This window comes from Chrysemys picta, chromosome 5 (assembly GCF_011386835.1).
Source record: "Chrysemys picta bellii isolate R12L10 chromosome 5, ASM1138683v2, whole genome shotgun sequence".
Classification (NCBI taxonomy): domain Eukaryota; kingdom Metazoa; phylum Chordata; order Testudines; family Emydidae; genus Chrysemys; species Chrysemys picta.
In genome coordinates, this window is record NC_088795.1 from 124,828,570 (window position 1) to 124,850,029 (window position 21,460).

Here is a 21,460-nt window from a genome sequence, read left to right on the forward strand (position 1 = left end):
GATGCTGAAAGACACAGCTTGATGGGACCCTTGGAACACCTGCAGGTTCTGAAACAAAACCAGATTATTTTTTCCAGACCCATTAAGTGAATCTAGTTGACTTCAGAGGCAGGAGAAGTTTGAAATGACACTTTAAAGAATACATCTTTTAAACAGTTTGGACTTTTTAATTCCACCTGACCACTGTTAATCGCCCTTTTTTTACATCACTAACATTCCCTGGTTTTCAGCCTTACAGAGTTTTAGAAAACTGTTATACCACTAGCTTTATAAACTCAGATAGTGCCACAATGGCTTACTCTTTAGCTAAGCCTGTTTAAGCCTGGTGAGTGCTTGGACAGATTAGTGCCTGGAAATGGCAGGTGCTCTACGTTTGGTTTTTGTCTCAATGGTATCAAAAGCTTCTCAGGACTATTTTATTATTTACTTTATTTTATTTTGGAAGACTATATAGTCTAGGTCTTCTCCAGTGTTCCACTAGTAGTGTTCTGCAGTGTTTCTGATGCGGTTATCTTGTTCTCTGGGGGAATCAATGAAAAGAACAAAATAACCAATAGCCTACAACTATATTGCAATTGACTGATTTTTCTACATTTCGTAAGCTAAGCAAGATTTGTAAGTACCTGGAAACCTCCTAAAACCAACAACCATCCCATGAGACATGTCTCTTTTGCACTCTTGATTTCAGTGGTTATTTTACATGTCCGATAGAACTACTTCCTATAGTTCTGATTGTACTTATCCTTCTCATAGGACTGTCATGCTGTATTGGACCAGTGGTCCGTCTAGTTCAGTTTCTCTATCTGACAGTGACTAGCACTGGGCACTTTAGAGGAAGGGGCAAGAAACCCTAGCTGTCTGCAGTTAAACTGGCTCCAAGGAAAGTGTTCTCCTACCTTCCATGTGTTAAGAGGCTGCTTTATGCTCTGAAACATGAGGGTTTATATCCCTTCTAGACCTCTTGGTAGTGTATTGTTGGTTTTTTTTTAAATATTTATTATAACTCTGTATGTTCTCATTTTCCATATAAATGAAGAGGCACTATGATAAGTATCCACAAGTATCTGAACATTGTAAACTCCAAGGAAAGAAAGACCTTGGCGGGGGAAGAGGGGGGCAGAGAAAGAGAGGGAAAGCAGGGAGAAATTTCCTGGGCTGTGGAACCATCACCCTAACAAAATGTGGGAAGCCTCCATGGTTACAAAAACTTCAAAACAAGTCCAAATTCACTGGAGAATATGACATGGGGATGGACAAGATAGCCTAACAGAATTATAGAAATTAGAGATGCTGTCTATTTTAGCTGACTAGTGGGACATAACTTGCTGATCATACACTGAAAGCACTGGGGGATGGGGAGGGAAGAAAAAGAAGGACAGGTAGAAGATAACCCAGAGACTTAGTAACCAGTCACCAATCATTCAACACTACTATTGAATTACATAACAGTTGTTCAGATCTCTATTGTATGAGAGATGTGGTGGTGGTCACTTTCTGGTGGACAGCTGTTCCATCACAAAACGCAACTAGCAGTGAGACCTACAACTGCATATGCAGAAAGGTAAGCACTCTCATCCATGGGGGTGGCTACCAAGTCAGGTTCAAGTACATTGATGGGACAGAGCTGGAGAAACTTCCATACTTGCCACTTGTGATTCTGGATCTCTCTTTGTCTCTCAGAGAGAGAAAACTCCGTTTCCACTCATAACAGTTAGGTATCTCACACAATCCACATAGTCACTTTAAAAGAAAAGAAAAGAAAAGAAAAGAAAAGAAAAGAAAAAGAAAAAGAAAACTACCTGCTGGTTGTTTGCTTTATATTTCCGGAACTCTTATAGCTCAGTGGTTTGACCATTGGCCTGCTAAACCCAGGGTTGTGAGTTCAATCCTTGAGGGATCTGGGGCAAAAATCTGTCTGGGGATTGGTCCTGTTTTGAGCAGGGGGTTGGACTAGAGGACCTCCTGAGGTCCCTTCCAACCCTGATATTCTATGATTCTATAGTGTTTTAATCCATATTTTCCAATAGTAAAGTCCTGTTCAGTTGATTTTTTTTTTAATACACAAAGCCAAACGAATCTTTTCTGTGATCCATTTTTAAGAATTCATATTTTTCTACTTGCAGAATTAGGTTTAAAAAAATATCAAACCCTAACTTGCTGTTAAGTTGTAAGAGCTCTCACACCTGTAAGAAGTCAGAATTGTCATTTCCTACCAAGTAATTCTACACTTTCCATTCTTAAGAGAGACTTTGGTCAAATTTTATATTGAGGATACATTGAAAAATTGCTTATAAAAAGATTAAATGATTAGCAGATGTTTTAATAAACAGTTAATCAACTGATTGTGAGAGTCCGACAGGTCAACAGGCTGCTTATAAACTTGTCTTAAGATCATTTAACACCAGAGTATGTCTACACAGCAAAGGCTATGCATGGACTAGCTTGCCTGAGCTAACTCAAATCCAACTAGTGCAGGTAACAGCAGCAGTGAAGACAGTGCAGCGCAGTCTTCAGCACAGGCAGTACATGCCTGGCACACACCCTGGACAGGTACTCTGCTTGCTAGCACGTTCTGAAACCCATGTTGTGCTACTGTTACCCAAACTAGCTGGATGCAAGGGAGCTCAAGTAGGCTAGCCTGCACACAGCTTTTGCTGTTTAGACATACCCTTATAGCCCTGGTCTACACTTTAAAATTTAGATCAATCTAGCTATGTCGCTTTGGGGTGTAAAAAATCCACACCTCAGAGCACCATAGTTAAACCGATCTTACCCCCAGTGTAGACGCAGCTACGTCAATGGTCAATGCAGATTCCCTATCCTGACACAAAAACCCCTAGGAAGAGTCTACACTACAGAGGCCCAGTGGCAGCTGTACCACTGCAGTGCCTGTAGTATAGATATGCCCTAAGCCTAAGAATCACATTACCATCTACAACACTTACCACTCATATCTGTATCGTATATTAGAGCATTATAAACTGTATTATAAATGTTAAATTATTATAATAAAGCATAACAAGCTTTTTAGTGATTTCATTTTGCCATTATCAAAAGTTGTATCATGATTGGCACTGAATAGGAATAACAGATGGGGGGGGGGGAGACTTTTTTCTGGTTTTAGATCAGAAGATTAAAGAATGATCTCACTAAGCACTTGTCAGAACAAGATTCTGGAGTAATTCCTTGCTTCTTACAAGGATAAACTAAAACTATGCTATGAACCACTGGTGAACTTTCCACTTTATTCCTTAGATCTTAAAAAAAAAGGGGGGGGGGCGGGGGGGTGGAAGCACAACCAAAGGCTTTACAGTGCTCTCCTAGCTAAAGAACCAGGTACTGACAAAATGTTTGGCTATTTTGCTCTGCCCTGCAGTAGTCTGGGATTACATCTGATGATGTAGCAGTACACAGCTTTGTTGTGATTGTTAAAAAAATCTTCAGTAATACTGCAATACAAAAAGAAATCCTATGTTAGAGACAATCATGGACAGTACAGACAAAATTTTCAAAAAATAAGTGTCTAAACTTAGGTTCCTAAATCTACATAGGCATCTTATATGTAAATGGCACTGAGTACCCACGCACTACCTCTCATTGAAGTCAACGGGAACAAATAGTTTTTGGCACTTTTGAAAATCAGAACTTTTATTTAATAAGGATGTAGGGCCAGATTTTCAAAGGTATTAAGGCGCCTAAAGATGCAGATAGACATCTCCGTGCTTTTGAAAGTCCCAGTGGGTGCCTATCTGGCTCTTAAGGGTGCAGATTTTAAAAACAGGCACTAAAAATCAGACTCCTAAATCCAAAGTTGTGTCTCAAAAGGTGTCAGCACTTCTGAAAATTTTGCCACTTATTTAGGTACCTAAGCACAGCGCCTAATTTTAAGACCATCTTTGAAAATCTTAGGCTAGGAACCAAACTTTTAGGCACCCATTTTGACGATTATTCCTAAGCAAGGGGATGAGAGGAGGGAGAAGAGGACAAAACATGCAACTGGGGGGAAACAAAATAAATTAAAAAACAAAAAGCCATTAATCAGCCAGCCACTGGTTGCAGCCATTGATGCCAATGCTTCACTTTCAAACTGGGTATTATATTTCCACACGGCCCCTTAGGACATATATTAATACACACAAGAGAAGCTGGCTAGCAGAATGGAGTCAGAACATTTTATGAGAAATCAAAGTGTTTTTAAAAGCTACTAAGATGTAGAGCAAATAGAAATGAATGATGCTACTGTAATTTTACTTTTAAAATGTCCTTGAGTTGCTTTTGTTTGAAAGTCTTGAAAAAATAATTACCTCTGAGTAACTGCTGATGTCTACTTTACTCCAGTTGAAACTTGCAGCATTACAGTTTAATTAATGGCACTTTTATATATGGGGGCTATTAAAAACCTTATAACACATGGCTTGTTATTGGGTTTAAAAAAAAATCACAACCCACCAATCCCATTACTAATTTAGATAAGTACCTATTTAATATATTCTTTCATATTTATATATATACACACACACACACACACACAGTTACAAAGTAGAAAAGAAAATAAGCAGGGCGTACAATTATGGGCTATATTTTAATCCAGGTTTTCTAGTAACACAAAAATATTTTGTTATTGCATATTGCAAAATGTACCATTTAGCAAAAATGGAAGACAGACAGACAAAGCTGAGGGATGCAGCTTGATAATGCATTTCTGTCCCATTTGCACATATGCAATCATGCTCTTGAAGAAACCCAACACCCTAATTAGGCAAAATGAACAGATGACATCAAACTTTGCAGCATTTCAACCTTTACTTTGGGGACTTTATTTTTTTCAAGCTCAGGTGGGCAATTAAAAAATATATATATGGCACTTCAAAGGAGATAACACTTTAATTGTGGTAGCCCTGAGTTTCTGTATCTAACACACCAATGAAGTTATACAACAATCTCGGGGGGGGGGGGGAGAGAATATTACAACCAATTTGTTAACATGGCAAAACATATTTTTCTCTAATCTCGCTCTTGGAAACAGCTGACCTGTTTTTGTTAAATTTTTTTCAAAGAAAAATAAAATAAATAAATCCTATCAACCTGAGGCAGACACCCACCTAGCATGGAAAATTTCAGCCCAAACAGTTTAAATTGGGCAAAACAGAGCCTTATAATGGAAAATATCAGGCAATTTTAACTACAGGTGTTACTACCTTCATCTTCTTTAATAAAGCAATTGTGTGAGGGTTTCAAAATAGTTTTAAGGATCTCACTTCTCAACATAAAAGAACCTCTAGGATCCTCTAGGATCCGGTGGGGTGGGAGGGTCCGAACACCCAGGCTGCAGCCCACACCCATAAGTCTATACGGTATTAAAAACAGCCCCACTACCCAAGTCAGCTGGCACAGGCCAGTTGTGGGTTTTTCTTTGCCGTGTAGACATACCCAGCACAACTCTACTGTATGCAATACGGCTACCTGCCCATGAAATTTTTTCAGACTGGGGCCCTTCATTTAAAATCAAGGGGTCAGGTTCTGAACTCTCTAAACTGGTGAGATAAATGGTGTTCCAATGGCATAAACCCATTGTAAAATGAGAGAAAGCAGGCCCAAGAACGACAGCATAAAGCACAGAATTCTCTGATCTCTGGCTAGACAAGAGGCCACCAAAAAGAAAATTCCGAGATAAAATAAGTTACCAATACTCCTCTATGTAACTGACCCACTACTTAGTTAACTGACAAATAAACTCACTGGACAAATTTCTGATCTCAGCTAGGACTAGAATAAACTCACAATACTGGCAAAACTTCTATCAAATTCACTGAAGTAGGATGGGGCCTGCGTCTCTGCCCTGTCTAGCTGTGCCACTCAAGGAAGAGCCCTGGAAGAAATTGTACTTGAGTCACCACTTCTCCCTTGCTCCTTTTTCTTGCATACACGGTGCATCTTACATTCCCCCTTGTGCCAGCCTAACTCTGCCCACTGGTGCATTTAGGACAGCAGTACATGCTCTGCCCATTTCCTTGTAGGGGAAAAGGGTGGGGGGAAACGGGGAATGTGGGGGCTGTGCTCAGCACCAGACCTGGATTCAGGAGGGCGGGGTCTTATGTCCCCTTACTCTCCTGCCTGAGCATGTAAGACAAGATCACAATCTAGCCCACTGACTTAGCTGGTAACTCTGAAAGCCTGCACCAATTTAGTTAAATAAATTCAGTTCAAATGGTTTAGATAAACCAGTATAAACGCCTGTCATTTCAATCTAAGGCTAGGTCTACACTACCCGCCTGAATCGGCGGGTAGAAATCGACCTCTCGGGGATCGATTTATCGCGTCCCGTTGGGACGCGACAATCGATCCCCAAATCGACGCTCTTACTCCACCAGCGGAGGTGGGAGTAAGCGCCGTCGACAGAAAGCCGCAGAAGTCGATTTTGCCGCCGTCCTCACAGCGGGGTAAGTCAGCTGCGATACGTCGAATTCAGCTACGCTATTCACGTAGCTGAATTTGCGTATCTTAAATCGACTCCCCCCTGTAGTGTAGATGTACCCTAAGAGTAGCTTACTTCACTTTAGATTAAACCTATTCCTGGTCAACTTAAACTGAAATAGGAGTGTGTTCATATTCTTTTGCATCAGTTTATAAGTTGCAGCAACTCAGAATACAGAAAAATCCTAAGTAGCCAGGCTAATGTCAGATTTTAACACATTTAACCAAAATTCAAATGATAGAAAGGCTAGATCTACTTGGATTAAAAGTGATCGTCCTTTTTAGTGGCAACTATTTAATTTTCCATTGGTTTTCCAGTCAAGATCCCAATCTTTGAAGAATTCTGAGCCACTGCAAAAATATACAAAACAAAACGGTGAAAGAATGGTACAGTTAAAACTTAAGGAGACACTGTGAAATTGATTAGGCAACAAAACTGTCATACCACAAAAGTACTGTACACAAAAACCCAGCTGTGCACAACTCATTTATGTTAAGAACTACTAAAGGCAGGGTTCAATTTCAAATTAACTTCTCACTGTTGCAACTACAGATTTAAAAACTTAATTACATCATAGAGCCCACACATGACAACATTAGACTCAGAAATTTTCTAAAGACAGACAAATGAATCTATCATTAAAGGTAAGGCTAGTCACTTTCCAAAATTCAGCTCATCAATTTCCCTGACAGGTAATAAAGATTAATTTCTTTACACTAAAACCCAGGTCACTCACAATTAACAATGATGCTCTGTCATTTGTAATGTTTTCCCCACTACTCTTTCTTAGTATCTGAGAAGAGAATGACAATGCTACCATTTCAAACGTGAAAGGTTATTCTTTTCACATTTTTTAAATTAGAGAGACAAGATTACTTACAGCATCAAGGTGTTTTAACAATCTGCTTTTATGCACTAATAAATCCCCAACCCAGGAGAGTACTAACCATATAAGTATCCTATTAAAGTCAGTTGCAGTACTCGTGTGCTTACAGTTAAGTGTGTGCGTAAGTGCTTTGCTGGATCAGGTCCTAAATAATGGGGCAAGTAGGAGAGAAAACTGAAAAATAGAGTTTTGTTAAATCTAATTCTGCAACACTCCGATCAGCATTATGTATTTATCTGTATATACCAAACCCATCTCCAAGTATCTGATCACTAGAGAAAACTTAAAAACAAGCAATAACTAAAATACATTAGGGACCAGTGGATCAGAGAGAAACAGCTTCTCTACAAAACACGTGGAAAGAAAAAATAACCCAACATGCCAATAATGCAAAAAACTGCTGAACATTGGGTCTTTAAGCCTGGTGAGTAAGTAAGTAATGCATCTATACCAAAGGTCATGAAATAGCAACAAACGCAATTCCTTTCAAAGCTTCCTTTAGTAATTACTCTGGCTGGGATTTCAAAACAGCCTAAGGAAGTTAGGAACCCAACGCCCATTGGAAGCTGTATCCTTTCTGGTTTCTCCATGCATCTGAAGAAGTAGGTTTTTTACCCACAAAAGCTTATGCCCAAATAAATCTGTTAGTCTTGAAGGTGCCACCAGACTCCTTGTTGCCTTTCTGCTTAGTTTCTGTAAAAGTGACCCCAAATACTGCCTACTGAGTCCTCTATACATCAGATCTTTTGGGTCATTTTTAAACAGCGTTTTGTCATATTTGTTCACTGTGGGCTATTGCTATATCTGGCATATAACTGCCATATATACCACATCTGTACGTCTCACTGTACAACAGGGCTCTGCTCCTCATTAGGGCCTCCAGGTGCTAGTGCACTACAAATAAATAATCCTGATCCCATCAAATTTAATAGCAAAACTTCTTCAATGACAGCATGATCAGACATTATGGTTCTAGCAAGTTTCAAGACTGGCCATCTGTCCTTTTTCTGATGTACCATTGTATGAGACAAGCATTGTCCCCATATCCTCCACGTTCAAATTCAAAAATAGCAAGCACTTACAAAGTGATTATCCAAGGAGCCTAAAGGAGTTAGGCACCTAACTCATTGAATTTAATGGGAGTTGGGACCAAGTATTTGAAAATCCCAGCCTTAACGTTTATCTGTCTTGATGTTTATGTTCCATTCAAATATTAGGATTCCCTAGTATTTGTGTTTTTTCACTCAGTCCTGAGGACAGCACGTATTCCCTCCATACATGCAGAGAAAGGTTTGCAAGTCTGGTGATGATATAGGAATATTTTCATGGAAAAATAAAGGGATTTAAATCCAGTTTTAAGCAAAATAATGGAGAACACAGAAGACTCTGGTGAGCTTGTGAAACTTATGGGAGTTCACTCACACCTTGGTTTCAGAAAAGGTGTTAGCAAATTATGTACGTAGTTGCTGTCAGCACCATACAAATTGTAACAGGGAGCCAGCACTTTTCATTTGAGAGCACTGTAATAATTTGTGGCTTGTGTCCGAACAGCAGATTATGAGGAATAAAATACTTGTGATTGGAATTTATATATCATCACAATGTCTGCATGTTGCACAAACTGATAGAATATAATTGGCTTGGCATACAACTGACTACTCATCCACACTCCAAGCCATCTCCAGGATGTAAGCAAACATTAAAATCTCAAAAGCCTACCAGATTCATGGCAGCGCTGGAAAAGGGACAGTTCGTCTTGATATCTTAAATCAAAGGGAGGAGTGTGAAACTGAAAGCTGTATATGTTTTGGGAATAGGAGGGAAGGGTGAATTTGATGCTCATGAAACCAAGGCCAGTTAGCATTAGATAGGGTTCCACATTGAATAGGTAGGTGCATTGGAAGCTTCCTCACACAGTATAATAAAGCTTGCACCTAATGGCTTCACCACTAAGCCTCCCTCAGTCCTGACTTGAAGTTTCAATCCTGTTCTAGCCCTGAAGCTCTCCTCAGCAGAGGCTATGAATTGTGTCAACTTGTTCAACATTTCTGACATGAGCAACCCTTTAATAAGCAGTACCGATACCATAAATCTGGCGTAAGCCGGCCATTTAAGGCACATTTGAACCCTGCCTACCCATGTTTAAATTCTGACAGATTAAACCAAGAGGGAAGTCCATGAGTTTATTCCAAAATTGAATGACCCATGATGTCAGTAAATGAAGGCAGAGTGTAATGCTGTAAAAATCAGTTGTGTCTCATTCATAGTGAGAATGTGATTGCCCTGATTACTTGTTCTCCGTACTAACGTAAAGCAAATACTACTGACGTTTCTCACTCTTCATCGGAGTACATTTTCTATACATGCTAATGTTGTAAATATATTCATTGAGATTCATAACTTCAGCGTTAGCCATACAACTCACAAGCGTTAATGAAAGATGCATGTCTAAAAACACTTTTCAAATTCAGATTATACCCTTTGTCAAGAATTCCAGATCACTTTTCACAAAAGCTGCACAAGATCCCACACTACTTTCTTTCATTAATAACCACTGCAGAGGTTGAACATTTTTCAGTTTGAACCCTTATTTTTAAGGTTGCACCTCCTTTAATGAAGTTTGACATTTTAATTACATGCACACTATACATCCGCCCCAAATCAGTCAATTGCTATAAAACACAGATCTTCCCAATTTAAATTAGACACTGTAGAATCAGACATAATATTAGTGAGAACCACTTAATGTATTTAGATGAGAAACAAGATCTGAGAGAAATTGTTCAAAGGCGTATTAATATTTTTATTACAGAATGAACCATTTTTTAAAATACTGAATGTTGGAAATGAAGAGAAAACATGTACTTGATTGTTGTACTATAATATGTTAATCCTCTAGAAATGGCCAGTAGGAGAATCTTGCACTTGCAGAATAGCTATGTTGCAGGGGGGAAATGAAAACACATTAAAAAAAGTCTACAGTAGCGAGAACAACCTGGCTTCAGAAAGTTACTGGTCATTAGCTTTGCACTCCTAACCAGTCATTAATGTAATATTTGTAGCCTCAAATATTAATCACCCATATTAGCGATCAAGGGGACTCAAATATCCCTATATATTGGTGCCGATCATAAATGAAAACAAAAAAATATATAATTTAAATACAAGGTTTTCCCTTTCCTCTGTTTCTTTGACAGATTCCTGTGACAATCCACCTTCTATTAAAGAGAATTGAGACCTTAACAACATATTTACATAACAAAAAGTAAGAATTATATAACACACACATATACATTTATATATTCATATGTATGTCACATGTGCAGATAGACAGTATCTCTTTACTTACCTGCTTCACACCTCTTCCAAAACACTTGTTTATGGGGAGTTCTTCTTGAATGACACATGTAAATATACAGACTAACTAAAACGTATGGCTCCCAAGTCTGAAGTGGTGGTATGCATGTGGGTTCTTCTAAGCAGTTTTGCTAAAATTCCTTCCATCTCCCTCTCCCACCCCGTGCTGGATGCCGTCAGTTGTAGGATGCATGGGCAACTTATAGACTCCAATGGATATAATTTGCATTAAATAGAACAGACTGGCGCAACCACCTTTAATACTGTATCCCAAGGAAACTATAGGTCCAGCATGCAGTGCTTCCCCATGATCTCAGCTACTATGCTAGAATGCTGAAATTGAGAGAGCACTGCATTCTGGAACCTGTAGTCTCCCTGGGCTGTATATCCATATTAAAGATTAGGGTGGTTCCTCATATTTTGTGCAGCCAGCAGGTTGCATTCTGGCCATTTATAAGATTTCTCAGTGCTGTTGACATGAGAAAAGCTATTAAATGGCCATTTTTCCATGAGCAGGATTTGGTGAATATTCCCTCCATGGAATTAATACTCACCTGGTGGTTTCATGTAATAATTCTCAATATCAGACATGTCCGTATGCAGCGCGCACTCGAGATAGCTGAGGATAACTTTTCTACTGAAGTAGTACCTCATGCCCATCAGAAAGATGGGAAAACAGCAGGTCAGCAGCAAGGACTTGGTCACAACAAAGCATATTACTATGGAGATAAGGAAGAGAAATAAACGATACCTGTCAGAAAAGAGAATTTAGTGTTGATTTCGGAATACAAACCCGTTAAAAAAAAAAAAAATCACAGACATAACATACATTTGTACAATATAAACAAAAGCTAATCAATTTACATTTTCACAACATATTTTAGATTAATAGCACATTTTTCATTTAAGAACAGCCTGTAAAAAGTTTTATTTAACACTCCCACTTCACAACTTACTTTAAAAAAATTCAACTATAATAATTAGATCACATTTGATGAAGGATTTTGCAGTGTGTTTCTGTAAAAACTCCCATCCAACTTGCCACAGTTGAAAAATCCTGCAAATATTATTGTCTCACACAAATATCAAAAGACAGATGTCTCTCTCTATTAAGATAGGTCTGTGATTGCTGCTCAGACAAGATTTGACTGCATCACCAATTCCTGCAGAGAAATCAAAGCACTAAAACCAAGATGCCCACATGTGGCTTTTCATTGGCACAGCACTACAGGGGACAAAGCACAACTGTGACTAAGGAAGATATTTTGCACCACCCAGTAGCTGTGTGCTTATTAATTAATTATTTTGGTCACTGGGAAATATACTGGTTTTCCAGAAGGTCCCCAAGGGCCAGCCATCCCAAAACCTTACACTAGTCTGCTTCAGTATCAGGAAGCAACGTAATGCAGGACACTGAAAATAATATAGCAGACAGCACTGAGATGGCTGCTTGCCCCATCATCACTTATCACTTCAAGCTGTGAATCTTAAGCAAGGATGTCTTTAGATCTCATTGGCACAGAGAGAGGCGGGCATAGACTTCATTGTTCTCAGGTGCATTTAGTATCTTACCAATAATTACAAAAAGTTACTTTACTTTCTTTATCATTCCCTTCTCTCTCCCTGGCCCAAAAGGTGAAGGACCCAGCTGTCTTGCCGCATGCAAAGGGCAAGGGCGTGAGAAAAAAGGGTCCACGTGGCGTTTTCTTTGGGGGAGCTTTTGTATTGATAGCAGCTGACATTATCTTACAGAGGTAATTTTTTTCATTTTAAACCCCATCAAGCACCAACAATCTAGTTTCCTCTCGGTTGTCAGCTGGCCAAGGCAGGGATCCCGCCTTAGTCTACGTTTTATGAAGCTTTGTAACTTGCATCAAACCAGAAGATGCAATGTTTAATAAACTAATAAGGCACGCAGCTTTGAATTAATACTAAACCGGCAGCTCTTTGCAATACGCGCTGGTTACAAACAACGTCTCGCCCCTAGACCCTGCTGAGGTCAGGGCCCCGCGCGGCTGCATGCAGGAGGGCGACCCCAGCAGCAGTCTCTGCAGCCAGGAGGTGGCGCGAGACCGCCCGGGTCAAACGTTCCCCAGCAGCTGCAGCCGCTCGAACGCGTTTCGAGCCCGAGCCCGGCGGTCTCTAGGTAACGCTGGAACCCGGCTGCAGCCGCTGCCCCGCCCAGGTGTCTAGAGAGAGCGGGGAAAGGTGCGGGCGGCGGCGCGGCTTCCATTCATCGCTTCACCTCTCCCCTCCCCAACAGAGAGCAGCATCCCGGCCTGGAATAACTGGAAATGCGGGTCTGGCTGCTGCGGGCAGGGCCCCACCGCCTCCTCCCGCACAGGCGGCAGCAGCTCCCAGTCCCACTCCTGCCAGGCTGCGCCGAGAAAGCGCCATGCGCACCGCCCCGGGCGGCAAACCCCCACAAGCCTGCAGAGAGGAGCCCCCGCCCCCGCACCGCCCCATACACACACTTCTCCCCCCAAGTGCAGAGAGACGCACACAATACCACACCCCGGCTGCACCCCCTTCCCCAACCAGCTGCAGGGACTCTCCCCTCCCATTGCGCGCACACATACACAGGCAGATGCAGAACGCGCAAGCCCCTGCCCCCAAACCCAGTCCACTAATACCTCTTCTAGACATACAGAGCCAGCCGCACGCCCCTCTCCCTCCAGAGAGAAGCCCCTTGAACACGCAGCCTCTCGAACCTGCAGAGAGCATCCGCCCCCAACTTATCTCCCCAGAGAACGCTCCCCACCCCCAGCCGGTAGCCACGCGCACCCCATATGCAAGCAGGGAGCCCTACCCACACGTTGCCTGCAGGCTGGATGCATTTAGTGGCGTTGCACACACTCCGCTCTGCAGTGATCTCCAAAGCGTGGCTCACGATCCAGCGCTTCATTCCTGCTCCTCGCAATCGCCCGAGGTACAGATCCGCTGTTTGCAATATTGCGACTTTTTAACGGGCCTGACTTTTGCACCATGACAGGATAGGATGCGGAGGCTGCGGCTTTTCTTTCCCTCCAGCACCAGCAGCACTGAGACAGCAATTCTGCACCAAATATTAATAGGATCGATGCAGGGATGGGTTCTCCATCCTTCAACACAGATCTTATTACCACTCTTCCTTTTTATTAAAATTGCTGAACAAGTGTGCCCCTAAAAAAAAGTGAATATACTTACTAGCGAATATCCCATAGATCAACTGAATGAGGGGCTGGTGTTTTAACCCTCTAAATGCGGTGTTAGGAATCCTTTCCATGATTCCTTCATAAAATATACGGCGCACCACCTCTTGCTCGGAAGGATGAAATTCTCGTATATAAACGTTGTCTTTCTTGAAATCCCCTTCCACGCCACTCAGAGAAGCTGGGGAGGAGGAAGGTGAGCCGGATAAGGAGGGCCACATCTGGGAGGAAGACACAATGATCGCATCTTTTTTGGATCCTGAAATGGATTCATGATCTTCCGCCACAATCTTAGTCTCACAAACCATTTTGGGAGACGAACAATGCATGCAAACTGGCCGAGAAACAAAAAAGGAGCCCGGCTTTAAATAAGAAACAAAAACACGCCAAGCAATAAGTGAGGCGCAGCTTTTATGAGTGCGAAACAAACGGAGCTGGGTAGAAAGCGAGAAAGGAGGGCCAGTGTATTTTGGAGAAGTATTTATAATGCAGCAGAGCCGGTGCAATTCGGAATCAGGGGGTCCCTCAGGGTCCTAGCGTCCTTTGTATTGGCTGGCAAGGGTCACCATGTGATCTCCAGGGGTGGGGAGGAGAAACACCTCCTTTGCCTTGCGTTTTATTGCTCATTACTACAGCATGCATTTCATTTCCTCTTCTCCTTGTAACTATCGAAGCCCTGCTGAGGTATACAGGTACGACGCAGATCTGTCAGAGGTGGGCCTGTCTCCTTGGAGAGGGAAAAAATATGACTGACTTTGTTTAGCAAGGGCTCTCTGACTGAGGTTCAGGTTGACACGTTGCAGAGTTCGCAGCATACCATGTCTGGCATTTAGATAATCTAGAATTCTTCTTGAAAACTACCTGCTCCTTAAAAGACTACCAATTCCTGTTTGTTTCAGTAAAATCTATGTAGGAAAAACACGCACAGATAGTCACTATTTCTAGAACAATCTAAAATCTAGCTATATATATATATATATATATATATATATATATATATATATACATACTGCATACATTTAAATGGGTGTATTTATATAGATTCTTGTGTATCATGAGCAAATATAGCCAGTTATCTAGAACATCTGTCTAAAAATCCACTGATCTATACCTATACATTCATTATTCTGTAGCATGGAATCTCATTAATGGTCTCAGGTAAGTGGAAAACTTAAGGTTGATTTGGCACCTAATCGTAGTGATTTCGAATTTTATGTCTCAAAGTATGTATCGTTAATAAAACACGATGTGTGGTGTGTATGTATTGTCTTAACAACGCCTTATATCAAAAAGCGATAGGGATGACAAACTGATGACAACTTTGAATTTTCGTTAGGGAACATTCTGGTTTCTAAATGTATTTGCTTACTTCTTAAAAACGTAACACCTGGCTCTATTCCTGCTGGAGACCACATTCAGCTGGGGGGGGGGGAGGCGGAGGGGAATTCGCTTTTCTGGAGTGGGAGAGCGAGTCACTCACCACTGCGGATAGTTTCCGGGGCTTAACTCTTTCTTTCCTCCCTTCGTACATATAAAAGCAGCACTCTCCAGCCCCTATTTCTAAAAATACACCGCTCAGCTCCACATAAGCAAACAGCGATCTCGAATCCACGTGAACAATATTCAAAGTGATTTTGGTGCAGCAAACATTAGGGGATTGCTTTGCTCGCGCGAGTTCTCCCCCTCGCCCCCCCCCCCCCGAAAACAACCAAAAGAAACGTTTTCAGTTGTCATCAAACAACCCCACACACACGCTTGGGTCGCGCTGAACTTTTCCCCCAGCTGGAATCCCGTGCCTTGTACTACGGCGCTGCACATTGTGTTCAGCCTGGCGTCAATGAAGGTGAGTACCGTGCCCCGGCCCCCGCGGTAGCCAGCAGAGGCGCCCCACTCCCACAATGATGCGCTCTCGCGCCTCGGACTGCCAGGGCAGCGCGTTTTGCTCCGCTGGCGGCTACACACAGGGTGAGGGTCTCCCTGCCCGGGACAACCCTGCCGCACGTTACTTGGGGTGTGCATTGGGCTGAGCCTCCCCTCGGGGCATCCTGGAGAACTAGGGCTCGGCAAAGCCATTCAAACAGGCGGACTCGCCAACTCCTGCAACCCACAAGGAGCTGGGGAGGGGGAGTGGCTGGAGGAGGGGAGGGGAGCGGACCCGCAGGAGGAGGAGAACTTTAGTCTCCGCAGCGCCCAACAGCTCAGTCTATCCCGGTTTAAACCGGCCGGGACAGCATCGCTGGTCTCCCCCCACTCCTCCAGCTCCCTCCTCCTTCCCTCCGCTTGAAGCATGCGCCTTGCAGCTTCAGTGCAGGTAGCGGCTTAGGCACCGGCTTGCGCGCAGCGCGGCTCGCCGCTGAGGGCGAGGAGGAGCGTGGGGAGGGGGCTGGCGACGGCGCTTTCCAGCTTCATTAATGCGGGCGGAGAAGAAAGGAGCAATCCGCCCGCCTCTCCCACTGGACCTGGGCTGCTGGAATGAGCTGCCTTCTCCCCAGGCCGCCAGTTCCCGCTGGGTTTTACTGCAAGAGGCTGGAGCACCAGGCGCTGGCTACAAACCGTGGTGCGGGGTTGGACCCAGAGAGATTTTAAATTTAAGTGCCTGCGAATGGAGCTGCTCTTCCGTTAACAGCCATGAGATCAAACAATAGGAATAATGCCCGGCAATAAAGGACATGTTTGTGGTTTCATAACTCTTGAATTATAATCGCCCTATGTTTATACTGCTGCTGAGAACTTACTAGCCAACAAGACAAACACAGCTGCTGGTCAGTGTATTGATGAGATCAGTAACTGGTGAAAAGCTAGGAAACAAAGGTAGGAATAAAAAGGTCAGTTTTCCCAGTGGGGCGAGGTAAATAGCATGGTCACTCAGGGAACTGTACTGGGGCCAGTGCTGTTCAGCATACTTATAAATAAGCTGGAAAATGGGAGTAAACAGTGAGGTGGAGAAGTTTACAGACGCTACAAAATTACTCAAAGGTAGTTAAGTGCAAAGCTAACTACAAAGAGTTACAAAGGGATCTCACAACTGGGTGACTGAGCAACAAAATGATTGATGAAATTCAGTGTAGATTAGTGCAAAGTCATGGACATTGGAAAACATCATCCCAACTACCCATATAAAATGATGAGGTCTAAGTTAGCTGTTACCACTCAAGAAAGATCTTGGAGTCATCATGGATAGTTCTCTGTGAAAACCTCTGGTCAATGTGCAGCAGCAGTCTAAAAAGCCAGCAGAACATCAGGAACTGGCTAGATAATAAAACAAAATATTGTAAAGTCACTATATAAATCCATGGTATGCCCACACCTTGAATACTGTGTGCAGTTCTGGGTGTCCCATCTCAAAAAAGATATACTAGAATTGGCAAAAATGATTAAGGGGATGGAACAACTTCCAGATGAGAAGAGATTAAAAAGACGGGGATTTTTTCAGGTTGGAAAAGAGATGGCTAAGGGGGGCTATGATGGAGGTCTGTAGAATCAAGAATGGTGTGGAGAAAGTGAGTAAGGGAGTGTTATTTACCCCTTCACATAACACAAGAACCACAGGTCACCAATTAAAATTAACAGGCAGCAGGTTTAAAACAAACATAAGGATTTATTTCTTCACACAATGCCCAGTACACCCAGAGAACTCATGGCTAGGGATTGTTGTGAAGGCCAAAATTGTTACTGGGTTCAAAAAAGAGTTAGATAAGTTCATGGAGGATAGGTCCATGAATGGCTGTTAGCCAGGATGGTCAGGGACACAACCCCATGCTCTGGGTGTCCTTAAGCTTCTGGCTGCGAGAAACTGGGACTGTATGATGGGGTGGAGCACTCGATAATTGCCCTGCTCTGTTCATTCTCTCTGAATTATCTGGCACTTGCCCCATCAGAGGATAGGATGCTGGGCTAGATGGACCATTGGTCTGACCATTCTTATGTTCTAGAAGCTAAAGGCAAACACTGAGCTGAAGTATTCTTTTTAATTTACAGCCCCTTATGGCTTGTCTACACAGGAAGGTTAATCTGCATCTTTTTGCTGTGTCAGGTAACACACATTATGCAAGCTGCAGTAATAAGATGCACACAGGATGGTGTGCCCTGTCAATGTGCATCTTTGTGTACATATGGCAATCGTTTGCTGCTGACTATGGGCATGGTATTCTTGAAGAGTATCCTGTTCCTAATGTTCTGTTAGCTTTTTTGACTGCCTGCCGCTGCATGTTGAGCAGAAATCTTCAGAGAACGATCCACGATAACTCCAAGATCTCTTTCTTGAGTGGTAATAGCTAATATAGACCCTGAAAACTACAGATCTCAGGCAAGATCTTTATGTTTTAGAAGTATATTTTAAACAATATTTAATTTTCATATAGCTAGGCTATGTAGAAATCAGAGGTCCATATATTTTTGTTTGATCTCATCTAGTCAGACATTTCACCTCCCTGAGACATAACTACCAGTATGCAATTGTTGTTTAATAATTAGCCACGATACATACAAATCAGTAGTAAGAACCCATCCCATTCCTTTTTAAGAAAAATAATGTCCTGGATATATTGTAATCACTGAAGCTTCCTCCCTCCCATCCTGCCCAGGACTCCCCTATTTTACCTGTCTGAGGGCTTGTGTACATATGGAGTTATTCCTGATTAACTCGATGTGTGGACATTCTTATTCCAGAATAGGAGTTAATCAGGAATAACTCCATGTGTATGCAAGCCTTTAGCACTTATATGGTTCTCATCTGTAGTATCTGAGTATCTCACAAACACTGATTAATGTATTCTCTCAACACTCCTGCAAGTACTACTACCCTCATTTTGCAGACGGGGAACAGAGGCACAGAGATATTACATTACTTGCTCATGGTCGCACAAGGAGTCTGTGACAAAAGCAGGCATCGAACCAGATCTCTTGAATCTTGGTCCAGTGGCGTAATCACAAAACTCTTCTTTCTCCTTTATTTTAAACCTAGATTTTCAGATTTCACTAGAAACTGGAGGAAACTAGAAGCTCTAACTCTGTCGCTGAGCTGTGGAAAAGAGACGGAGGAATTAGTGAAAGAGCAGGCAACCGTGACTGACTGAAGCAAATGTCAATGAAAAGTCAGGGCCCAACCCTGCTCTCATCCTGCAAAACTCCAATTGACTTTAATGGGAGCAGATTTGGGCCCTAAGAAAAGAAGGGAAATTGTTAAAACAAATGTTTGGCAAGCCAACTGCTTTGCCAGGGGCTTTGAGTATTTTAGAATGCAGTTGTCATCCCAAGTCACTAAGCATTTTTCTCTTCATCCACTTCTGCAGAACCTAAGGGTGTATCTCACCAGATGGCATGACCTTCCAGTGAACCTGATGGATCTAGCTAATTTAATTAAGATGGACATTCTTTTTAGAGTCCTGAATTTTATTCAGCTGTTGTCAGCCCTTCTCCCTGTTTGGTATAAGACAACATTTTTAATGGATGTTTGATGCATTCTTGCGGAAAGGCAAAAGCCCCAGAATCCGTCTGAGTAAATAACACAATGTTGAGGACTGAAGAGATCTGAATATTCTACACAAGAAACTTTACAGTTGGATGACCCTATCTGGGACTGACTCTACTTAGAAGAATTGGAGACTAAACATATCAAGCTGGTAAGCACTGGAAGTGCTTCAGATTTGATCTGTGGTAATGGGGAGTCACTTGCCATGGCACTTTACAGAGCATAAGAACAAAAGAATGACCATACTGGGTCGGACCAAAGGTCCATCTAGCCAAGATACCGACAGTGGCCAATGCAGATGCTTCAGAGGGAATGAACAGAACAGGTAATCATCAAGTGATCCATTCCCTGTCGCGTATTCCCAGCTTCTGGCAAACAAGCTAGAGACACCATCCCTGCAACCCAATCATAAGAGAAACCCTGAAGGCATGGTACTTGATCACAAAATCTTTCTATCCCACCCCAGAGAAATGCACTACGTGCCCACTCTGTGAAACATCCAGGTGTCAAAAATGGGAGTCAAAGGGAGTGAGCCAGATCAAATCTTTTCTTCTAACAGATTACTGCAACCTTTAAACAAATGAAACTTCCTCTGCTAGAAAAGGGCTTTTATATGTTCTTCCAAACAAAACATTTTATTTATACGCAATTTGGGAGACAAAGCTTGTATTTAAGAGCATCCATGTTTAAGGAGAGGTATACCCCAGAGCAGGTCCCCTTTCAACCAAATCTTTAGAGAGACAAGGTGTGTGAAGTAATATGTTTTATTGGACCAACATTAGGGTTAACATAGATCCGTATTTTCCCGGACATGTCCGGCTTTTTAGTTGTTAAATCGCTGTCTGGGAGGAATTTTTAAATATGTAAAAATGTCCAGGAAAATAGGGACCTATGGTAACCCTACCGTGAAAGTGATGCGGGCCTGAGCGGAGGCTGCCGGGGTGAGCCGGGCAGGGGCAGCAGGGAGTGCTGGCTGGGGGTTGGGTTTGCTCCTGGCCTGGCGTTGCGGCGATGAGCCGGAAGCCGCAGCCCGGCCCTTATCAGCGGGTGGCAGGCGGCGCTGGGCCCCGGGCTCTGTGCTCCGGCTCCATGGGTGGTGGGGGCAGTGGCTGTAGGTGCCTCCTGACAGAGCCGGGAAACAGCAGCAGCAGCAGGGCCTCTCCTGCCCCATGGCAAGCTATGCTCCCTGCTTGCCCCTGCTGCCGCAGAGGCTGCCGCCACCCTGGGCTCAGGCCACCCGGCTCCCCCCCGAGCGGCGCTCGGTTCCTGCTGCTCTCGACTGGCAGGTGCGTGGCCCCAGCCAAGCTCGTCCCCTTGCGTCTTCTCCGCAGCGGTGCCCCCCACTCTGCATCCTCCCAGGTGGCTGCAGTGGCAGTGGCTGGGGAGCCCGAGAGGAGGAGCGGCCCCTGGGCAAGCGGTGGAGACTCCGAGGTGAAGAGGCTGCTGGCCCTGGCGCAGCCCGAGCGCTGGAGACTGACAGGTACCTGCCCCTGCCCCATCCCGGCACCGCCTGCCCCCCAGCCCAGTGAGTGTTACCTGCCCCACCAGCCTCAGCGCCTTGCCCCATACTGTCAGCTACCCCAAAGTCACTACGATACCAGTTTTTAACCTTATATGGTCAAGGCTAAAGTCAGGGCTGATTTTTCACAGGTTTTTCTGTCATTCACGTAAAGTGCTCACTGGTGTGACTGTTCTTTGTATTTACAGAGCACCTTTCAGGTGAGGATCTGAATGAACTTTACAGATTGGCTTAATGAGATGGGGAGGGAAGTTTTACAATACCTATTTTACAGATGACTAAACTAGGAGGTTAAGTGACAGCATGTTTATGGAGAAGTGATTCCAAGTCCATTAATCTAGACTAAATTTGATATGAAATGTTATGATGAAACATTTTGTTCCAGGTCAAACTCATGTTTTGTTCAACCCCAAACAATTTTTTTTTTACTTTTCAATTAGCTAAATACTTTGAAAAATTTTGTTTCTGAATTGACTCAAAATGATTACCCCCCATCCCCCAGTTTTTCAGAATTATCAGCAAACTGAAAAAAAAACATTATTCACGCAGCTCTAAGAAGAAT

The 21,460-nt window shown here is 42.9% G+C and overlaps 1 protein-coding gene and 1 long non-coding RNA gene across 6 annotated transcripts in view; one reads left to right on the forward strand and one right to left on the reverse strand.

The window, feature by feature from the left end:
- The window catches only part of NAT8L (N-acetyltransferase 8 like), a 57,957-nt gene extending 43,495 nt beyond the window's left edge, over positions 1-14,462 (reverse strand). The window contains exons 1-2 of one of the 3 annotated variants that reach the window (XM_005292387.5): positions 13,905-14,454; positions 11,273-11,437 (exon numbers count right to left, since the gene is read on the reverse strand). In XM_005292387.5, the coding sequence (XP_005292444.2) occupies positions 11,273-11,437; positions 13,905-14,238 (499 nt within the window). In that variant the 5' untranslated portion in view covers positions 14,239-14,454. Of the gene's footprint in view, positions 1-11,272; positions 11,470-12,963; positions 13,131-13,904 lie in introns of those variants that run through there. The other 2 variants (XM_065597127.1, XM_065597128.1) reach the window with 2 other exon arrangements.
- Positions 14,463-15,351: 889 nt separating this feature from the next.
- On the forward strand, positions 15,352-20,860 carry LOC135983793 (uncharacterized). 3 transcript variants are annotated; one of them, XR_010601605.1, is made up of 3 exons: positions 15,359-15,752; positions 19,201-19,704; positions 20,711-20,860. It is a non-coding gene; the product is annotated as an uncharacterized LOC135983793 (long non-coding RNA). The 3 variants fall into 3 exon arrangements; XR_010601604.1 differs by having other exon boundaries at positions 15,352-15,752; positions 18,873-20,860; XR_010601603.1 differs by having other exon boundaries at positions 15,352-15,752; positions 19,201-20,860.
- Positions 20,861-21,460: the final 600 nt, after the last annotated feature.